General features: G+C 33.6%; 1 protein-coding gene across 3 annotated transcripts; it reads left to right on the top strand.

Annotated features, from left to right (window-relative positions):
• Nucleotides 1-244: 244 nt before the first annotated feature.
• Nucleotides 245-7,574, top strand: LOC145083932 (serine/threonine-protein kinase BLUS1-like). Of its 3 annotated transcripts, XM_079023413.1 has the most exons (21): nt 245-614; nt 706-984; nt 1,905-2,159; nt 2,250-2,374; nt 2,493-2,537; nt 2,666-2,747; nt 3,102-3,170; nt 3,255-3,425; nt 3,524-3,589; nt 4,232-4,300; nt 4,419-4,553; nt 4,636-4,679; nt 4,880-5,047; nt 5,140-5,246; nt 5,355-5,449; nt 5,537-5,578; nt 5,693-5,758; nt 5,848-5,919; nt 6,835-6,896; nt 7,026-7,077; nt 7,193-7,574. In XM_079023413.1, the coding sequence occupies exons 2-21, from the start codon at nt 826-828 to the stop codon at nt 7,196-7,198; spliced, it is 1,890 nt and encodes a 629-aa protein (XP_078879539.1). In that variant the 5' UTR covers nt 245-614; nt 706-825; the 3' UTR covers nt 7,199-7,574. The 3 variants fall into 3 exon arrangements, with proteins under 3 accessions (XP_078879539.1, XP_078879538.1, XP_078879540.1); XM_079023412.1 differs by having other exon boundaries at nt 245-984; XM_079023414.1 differs by having other exon boundaries at nt 246-984; nt 5,693-5,752.
• The last annotated feature ends 1,330 nt before the right edge of the window (nt 7,575-8,904 follow it).

Here is an 8,904-nt window from a genome sequence, read left to right as displayed (position 1 = left end):
ATTTTTCTCGTCTCCCTAAAAAAACAACAACAGGAATATTACTCTGATAACAGAATTTTTAATCGACTATAAAATTATAATCTATCATTCTTAAAAATACGTTATTTTAATAAAATCATTCTCCAAAAGAGAGGTTTCTATTTGTCCATGAATAAAATAAAAAAAAAGATAAAATAGAATTTATCGTGATGGGCTCGCGTTGTTGTTATTGTGGGAAGCACAATTAGAATTAGAATCCAAGTCCAACACACACACACACACAGAGTCGTAGTCATCACATAACAATTAAGAATACATAACAAGCGGCGGGATACCAGCATGCAATTGCAATTCTAATTTCATTTGTAAATCGTTACTTTCCTGTACGTGCGGCGATCCGATAGGCCCGTTTTCTCTCTCTAAATCTCTCCTCCGTTCCTCCGTCACGGTGAAACGTACAACACCTTGAACTCGCCGCCGCCGCCGTCTTCATCACCGTCATCGCCATTTCAAAACTTTCCTTTTTATTCACTCATATATACGTCACGATTTCTCATCGCTTGATTTTGCAGTTATTGATATACGATCAATAATGCCCCCAAAGTCAAATCCTGTGAGCCTTTCCGTTCTTCTACGTAAAATTCATCTCTCACTCCTCATTCTTCTTTAGTCTTCTCGACGTTTACGCGTCTGGATAATTTTTTTTTCCGTTTTTGTTTTTTTAAGAAAAAGTATTGTAGAATTTCGATTCGACGATCTCCTGAGAGCTGTATCACCGTGGTGTTTGACGTTCAATAGGACTTTTTTATATATAATAATTATTTGATTAGCGGTTGGTTGGTTCAAATGGAGAAGAAGAAGTATCCAGTCGGAGCAGAGCACTATGAGCTGTATGAGGAAATAGGGCAAGGTGTCAGTGCCTCGGTTTTTCGAGCCATGTGTATCCCGAACAAGGAGATTGTTGCAGTTAAGGTGCTTGATTTTGAACGTAGCAACAGCGATTTGGTAAATTCAGTTCCTTCGTTTTTATATTCTGTTTTGCACGATACATATTGTTCTTCTGATGATTTCTTCTTATATTTAGTCCAATGAGCCTAAAATCTGATTTAGGCGATCTGACAGTGGAATCAAATTCCATTTAACGGAGTTGCTAGTCGTTACCTAGTTTTCTTTGGCATACAGATGGTCGTGATTAGCTGAATTGGACTCTGCAGTATTATCTGCAAGACCACCTTGATGAGTTTGAGGGTTTATAGATTAGGCATATGAATTTCGTGTATCCATCTCTGGCTTATATCACTAAGTTATTGAGAAATTACTTTTGATAGTTATTTAAAAGATATACTAAAATTTTGATTTTCGTTTTGAACTTTAGTTGAATTATCTTTTACCATGGCAATCAAAATACATGTTCAAGGAAGTTATTTATCTTCATTTTATGATCAATGGGAATACTTTATGGAGAATTGATAGGCTATGAATTTCGTTTATTGAGGGGGAGAGAGATTGAAACTCATAGCCTACAGTGTTTTCCCCCTGGTGGTTCTGTTATTTTATTCTAATTTGTCAAAATTGTAACATGGTTGGATTATACTAGTTTAGAGATACATTCTACAATCCCACTAACTGAAAACATAATCCTATAAATAATTTTAAAACATACTTCGGTTGGCTCATGATTTTATAAAATAACAGAAAAAGGAGAAATTCCAACATAAACAACCAAGAAGAAGCCCTGTTGGTAAGGGCATACCTACATTGCTCAAGTGTCATGGACCTCTAAATTTGCTTTAACTGATATTTGATGAACTCTTGATTGCACCTTAAATTTGTAGCAAATTGGCCTATGACTTTTGAGGCACCTAATTTATGTTTAACTGATAAACTATATTGGTTTCATTGCTCATTTTTTAATATCTTGTCAGAACAATATATCGCGTGAAGCTCAGACAATGATCCTGGTTGATCATCCAAATGTTCTTAAATCACATTGTTCCTTTGTAAATGACCATAACCTATGGGTAGTCATGCCTTTCATGCCTGGTGGATCTTGCCTCCATATACTGAAGTCTTGCCATCCTGAGGGTTTTGAGGAAGTTGTTATTGCAACTATACTGCGTGAGACATTAAAGGCATTGGAATATCTTCACCATCATGGCCACATTCATCGAGATGTCAAAGTGAGTTTTTTGTTCATCTTAATCATAGCTATAAGCTGGTTTTGTAATTAATTTTCTTTCGTGGGTGTGATTCTTTTGTTGTATTAACAGGCTGGAAACATTCTGATTTGTGATACTGGTGCAATCAAGCTGGGAGATCTTGGTGTTTCTGCTTGCTTATTTGATTCTGGTGATAGACAACGCTTAAGGAACACATTTGTTGGGACACCTTGCTGGTATTTTTTTTAAACTTGCATAAATTTTATATAATAAGTTGCGTTGTTCATATTTGACCCTACATCATTAGGAACAATGGTGGCTTATTATACTTACTATGGTTTTATATGTTTTTAGGATGGCACCTGAGGTTATGGAACAATTGCATGGTTATGACTTCAAGTAAGTTGATTTCATCTATTTTCATATATTATCTAGTAAGATAAGATACAAAAGTACATTGAAGGTTTCCCTTCTGTTATCAAGGCCAAAGTAGTGGAAAAGTTGATTTTTATATATGACGACTGCAGGGCTGATATCTGGTCTTTTGGTATAACGGCTCTTGAGCTTGCTCATGGGCATGCTCCTTTCTCAAAATATCCCCCAATGAAGGTGCATCCATCTTGCATTTTTATATCTTTTTACCTTTTTATGCCATCGATTGGGACTTTCCAAATCAGGTTATTCTAAAATTAGGCTGTGTTTTACTGAACTGAACTGGACAAACTTTCGAGGGCTATTTTCGGATGATGAGGATGAAGAGGGTATTCATGTCTTTTTCAGAAATGAGAGATTGATAGCTGGTCTCTAACCCACCATGTTCCACTTTAGGTTGGATAAAAAATTGCAATTTTTGTCCCATTGACACCAGTCCCAGTCCAAAACACAGTACAACCTGTTATGTTTTGTCTCGTGTAACAATTGGGGCCTACATAAACATAACTTTAAATACCTGTAACATGATAGGTTTTGCTCATGACCTTGCAAAATGCACCTCCTGGTCTTGATTATGAGAGGGACAAGAAGTTTTCTAAGGTAATTTAATTTGTTTTTTCCTTACCACTATATCATCACCTCATGATTCATCTCATACTTGTGTTGTCTTTTCTCTGTCCAAAGTCTTTTAAGCAGATGATTGCGAGTTGTCTTGTTAAAGATCCTTCAAAACGTCCTTCTGCAAAGAAGCTTCTTAAGCATTCTTTTTTCAGACAAGCTAGAACTAATGATTTTATAGCACGTAAGCTGCTGGAAGGGCTTCCAACACTTGGTGATCGCCTTCAAGCATTGAAGGTTCCTCCATTATTATTTTTTTGAGTTTATCAAAGTCATATATATCTTATTTCAACTCTATTTACCATCTCAATATAATTGATTTTTTGGAATAATAGAGAAAAGAAGAAGATATGCTTGTTCAAAAGAAAATACCCGATGGACAAAAGGAGGAAATGTCACAGGTATGTTATACAGGACTCATGTTCAATCATATTTTTGCTTTGTGGTTGATGTGGTTTTTTTTTTGTTTTGTACTATGGGATGATAGTTGCTACATGATGTCTTTTAACTTATTTGGTTGGATGGAATAGAGTGATGAAGGAATCGAATAAACAAGATAATGGAATGTTTCATTATGTTCAATGATCATGTTTGGTTCACCTGTAGGAATGGAATGAATACTTATGACTTTTTTTTTTTTTTTTTTATATTATATGTAAATAGAAGGCATAGTTATAAAGCTATTCTATATATAATTTGACTGTGATTATGTAATATGTTATTAATAAAACTAATAATTCAAAGTATTTTCTAGTTATCTTTATAAAAATAGAATTATATTTTAGTTAAAATCATGAAAAGATTTGTCATTAAAATTTTTTCATTCCATTCCATCATGCCCAAGGAAGGAAAGTAACAAAATAAAAGGAATTGTATTCTTTCAGGAATGGTCCATTCTATTCCAAAACACACAGATTTTATTATTTCAATGGAACGAACCATTCCATTCCTTCTCCAATTCTATCATACTAACCGCCACCTAGTTATTTTTATTAGTGTTTGTTACTTTTGGTTTCTGAATGTTCTTTGTACCTTGTTTCTAGAACGAATATAAAAGAGGGATTAGTGGCTGGAACTTCGATCTTGAAGATATGAAAGCTCAAGCTTCCTTGGTATGGTACTCAATATCTATTTTCTGATGAACATTCTAAGCACTACTCTTCATGTAACTCAAGTAATTCCTCCAAACAATTGAGTTAACCAATGACACAATTTTCTTTATGTAATTAGATCCAGGATGAGGATCCTATACCTGACAAAGACCAATTAGAGAAATCGATTTCTTTCAATGGGACTGGTGCAGGTGAAAGGGAACTTCAGCATCAATTGTCATACATGAGCAGGGCTTTCACATCTACTGATGTAGTATGTCATTTTCCTTTTGACTCTGATGGATAATTTCTATGCTTTAGTCTACTTTTTATAATAAAGATTCAACATATTGCAGGCAGGATCTGTTCCATTTGTCAACTCTATTGCATCATCTTCTATGTAAGTCGACTTCAGTTTAATCATACCATTTTCAATATCAATATACCTCTCCCTACAAAAATGTGCAATGTACTTCATTTTTTATCCATAATAGCAACATATTTAACATCTTTTACCCATAATAGCTTGTAAAATACTTACCAGTTTCATTTTAAATATTGCTATAATTTCAATGGCCTTACACCTACCTAACTGTTCAGGGGCAAATGCGAGTCTGGGGATATTGGTAGTTCTTCCAATGGACATGTGACATTGAGGACTTGTTCTCTTAATATCAACTCAGATTTTAGTGGAAAAGCCTTAAATGGCGTTGCATCTCTTTCTCAAAAGCGGGTAGCTTCATCTGGATGCATTGCTGCAATGGATGGGTATATATCATGTTTCATTTAGATGACATCAGCAAGTTATATATATCATGACCTATTTCACCCCTGATAATAAAATTATATGAAAATTTCAGGGGCAAGTTACAAGGTCAGACTGCTAACTGCAATGGATCCCATTCACTCCAGATAGCAGATGGGTTGACATCTGAGTCAATCTCCAAAGTTTCTTCAAAAACAACATGTGAGTTTTCAATTTGTTAATTTAATCACACTCAACAGCTTGGTTATTAAGCTTATTTCATTCATTAAGGTAAGCATAATTTCTTTATTAACAATATTGGTGGAACAGTAACTAATGATGAACAAGATGAGAAAGCAAAGTGCCCAGTTGTTCAACAGAAAGGGCGTTTTAAAGTTACCTCTGAGAATGCTGACAATGATAAGGTAACTTTTTTTTTTTTTAAAAAAAAAAAAAAAAGTTGGCATGTGTATTACAGATTGTAACTAACGACCACTATTTCATTTGTTTAGGTGGTTTCTTCTCCTGGAATGCTAAAGAGTCCGAGCATGAGGGTATTAATACTCTTTTTTCTATTATTTTAGCATAATCATGTAAAACCTTTTTACATGGAAATAGATGTGTATAACATCAATTGTTTATCTCATTTGTGCAAATGATTTGTGTAGATAATAATCGAACATCCGAATGGTCCTACATCGATGCAGGGTGATGCTACAGATCAAAGGGTATCTGTCAGTAACCATGTAGTTTTACCAAGTTTTTTATTTGTTTGAAAGGAAAAAAACAAATGTTTACATGTCATGTCACTCACTCCTTTCAGAATGGCATTTTGAGTTCCACGAAGCCACTCTCAGTCTCCGCTGATGACATCACTAGACTAGAGAAATCCAAGGTATGTTTCTCTCCCAATCAACTTTTTTTTCCCCTACTTGTTGCTTTGATGCATTTCATTTTTTACATTTAGTTTCTAGCATAGTGTTTGTTATATGCAAGCGTCATATCATAGGGAATTGCTTAGATGCCATTAAAAATTTGAAAATAAATACTTTGATCTTTGGTAGGCAATAGGCATGGCTATTAATCCTAAACTGTATAATGTATAACGTCATAGATAATACATATAATAAGAAAAGGTAGATGCATTATCTTGAGATCCGGTGAAAGCCAACAAGATTTTGGCTGGTATTATCTTTATTGAAAATAAAGGAAATTCAAAAAATATATACCACCTAATGACGTTTAATCAGTCATAATACTTGATCCCTACTTATACAGTTGCTTTATTATTAAAGTATGATTGTGACCTATTATAATTATAATAGAAATACAATATTAGCTTATTTGATTATGGAAAATAGTACTGTTGTCTATTTTATTAATTAACCTAAATAACTAAACTCTAACATTACTCGAGGCCTCGAGCCTTGAGTTGGTAGGTCCAAAATCAGTCCCATCATGTACTCTTGTTCCAGCTCATCCATAATAAGGCCTAATTCCGGGTCTATTACTTGGCCCAACGATATCAATGACACTCCACCAAGCACCAACACTTTTAATTTTTATACATCTTAATATTAATCCAAATCTCTTTCAACTTTTTCAAGTCTTTTTCCAATGCTATGTCATCAAATGCAGCTCTCATTTTTTAAAATAAAAACATTTGCATTATTTTAAATTAGTTCATTACATTGATATATTAAATTAAAATTAAAATTAAAACTGTAAATAGATTAGTAAAAGTATCTTGAATATGATTTTTTATATTTTCTTTTATTAGATTGTTAACGCATTGTTGATTAATTTGCAGCTAGATGCAGTGGATGACAGGGAAAAGGAATTACTTAACGAAATAAGTGAATTACAACGGAGGTAGTAGACACATCACACATACACATACACATACACATACAATACACCTGCTTTTGGTTGGTTGGTAGGTAATAATTAACATGGATCTAATTATAACATCCCAAATATATATATTTTTTCTGCATGTAGGCTCTTATGTGCACAGGAGGAGCTCCAGAAATACAAAGCTGGAAATTCCCATGTTAGAAAGTTTATCCTTCCCTCATCTAATTTTTATTCCCTAAATATTAAATTAAAATAAATATGATAGCTAGTTATGTCATTCCGCATGCTAACTTTTAGCAAGTTGTTCACAGGCATGAGTTTTTTCAAATCTTCAATCGCCACCTAATCACACGGAGCTTTTTTCATCCGAGATTGCCTACCAAATAAAAAGGTTCATATTGGTCAACATGCACATATACGTAATTTTAGTTATTATTCGTTGTGGAATACTTTATGTTTTTCCCCTTTCCGTTTTGAACTTTAACTTCTTTTAAGAGCCAACTCTTTCATTTTTTTATTGATTTGGTAACACACTGTTTTCTAGTTAGTTAGGTTGTTAAACATGGGAGCTCGGTTATTTGGATTTATTAACATAAAAGTTTAAAGTATATTGATGTAGTTAATGACCTAATTGGCATAGAATTATCAGTTTATGTGTATATTGTATATTAAGAGGGTGATTGGGATTGCTTATTTGAAACAACTTATGCTTTTTAAGTGCCTATTAGATTATCCGGTGTCAAATGGAATTAAAAAAAATTATTTCTTGTTTGGTACCAAAACGTAATAACATGATAATGATAAGTTATTTTTGTGTTTGGTGAAGTCTATTTATACTTGTAAATCTAAAATAACTCATTATTTAAATCAGTAAGTAAACAGGAAGTATGTTGTCAAAAACCCATTGAGTGTGTTTGAATGGCAATTTAATATATGTCTGGAAATGAACCTAAGACCTCCTTGTTAGATATTTTGTTGGCCAAGTGTGTTAGCCCAACTTGTAAAAAGTTTTTTTTTTTTTTTTTCCAAACACCCTTTAATTGGACACAAATATCATATATATCAATTTGTTACCGAGTGTGTTTAACACCAAAATATTGCAAGTTGGCATATTTAGTATAAAAAGGGTTATTGTCATTACTCAACATAGTTTTTCATTCTATTTTAAAAGGTTCATGAACTAGTTTGTGTGTCTTTTAAGTCATTGATGTACGAAATGACATGTTAATGAAGGTCATGCTATTGAAGATGACATGGCTTATTTCATGACCACATAGGCTACACTTAGACGCTTTAGATGCTGATGTGGCATTGTATTTGATGATGTGTCACCCACCGTAACCCCACCAGCCTGCTTTTGTATCTTCCAAACCTTTGACCTCCATCTTCCACCACCACAAGCGTCCCCCTCTTACCACCATTGACCTATCGTCTTCCAAACCACCACTATCCATCTCTCACTATCGCTATTGTTCACCGCCATCCAAAGTAAAACTTGGTAATGTTTTCCTATATATTGAATGTATACTCCAACAAAGTATGAGTTCTCCAATGGGATATTCTGGCTATGGAGAGTATTTCATGTATTACTGATGAAGTTTTCTGGTGTGTTTCACGACAACAAAACAATACATCAGATCCATGATTTTACATGCTTAAGATAATCTAATATTGAAGCACCACTAGGAATGGATGCACTCCTAAGTGCTTATCAAATTGCTTTATCAAAATATATTTATATCCACAAATATTAATCGTTTTATAAAGCTTGACACCTTAGGTTAATATAACTATAGATACTATACCTAGTTGTAAGCTATGTTGTTATGCCTAAGAGTTATGATGCCCGATAGTCTAGAAAGAGATACTGCCTAGATGTTATGATGACCAAATCCCTAGGATAACATAGTACCTAGAAGTAATGCAGATCAAATATGGGGATATGCACTCTACCTAATAATTACTCTGTCCAAATATCCAGTTATCAAATTAACCATTATTAGGGTATATATATATATATATA

The sequence above is a fragment of the Lactuca serriola genome, chromosome 1 (assembly GCF_051521515.1).
Source record: "Lactuca serriola cultivar US96UC23 chromosome 1, Lser_US96UC23_V15, whole genome shotgun sequence".
Lineage (NCBI taxonomy): Eukaryota > Viridiplantae > Streptophyta > Magnoliopsida > Asterales > Asteraceae > Lactuca > Lactuca serriola.
This window is presented reverse-complemented; position numbering and strand designations above follow the sequence as displayed.

Excerpts from the sequence above, each read along its gene's own strand:
- LOC145083932 (XM_079023413.1), top strand. The coding sequence starts at position 826 with ATGGAGAAGAAGAAGTATCCAGTCGGAGCAGAGCACTATGAGCTGTAT. Across the intron at positions 5,450-5,536 it reads AGAATGCTGACAATGATAAG|GTGGTTTCTTCTCCTGGAAT; the intron begins GTAACTTTTTTT and ends TCATTTGTTTAG. Across the intron at positions 5,579-5,692 it reads TAAAGAGTCCGAGCATGAGG|ATAATAATCGAACATCCGAA; the intron begins GTATTAATACTC and ends TGATTTGTGTAG.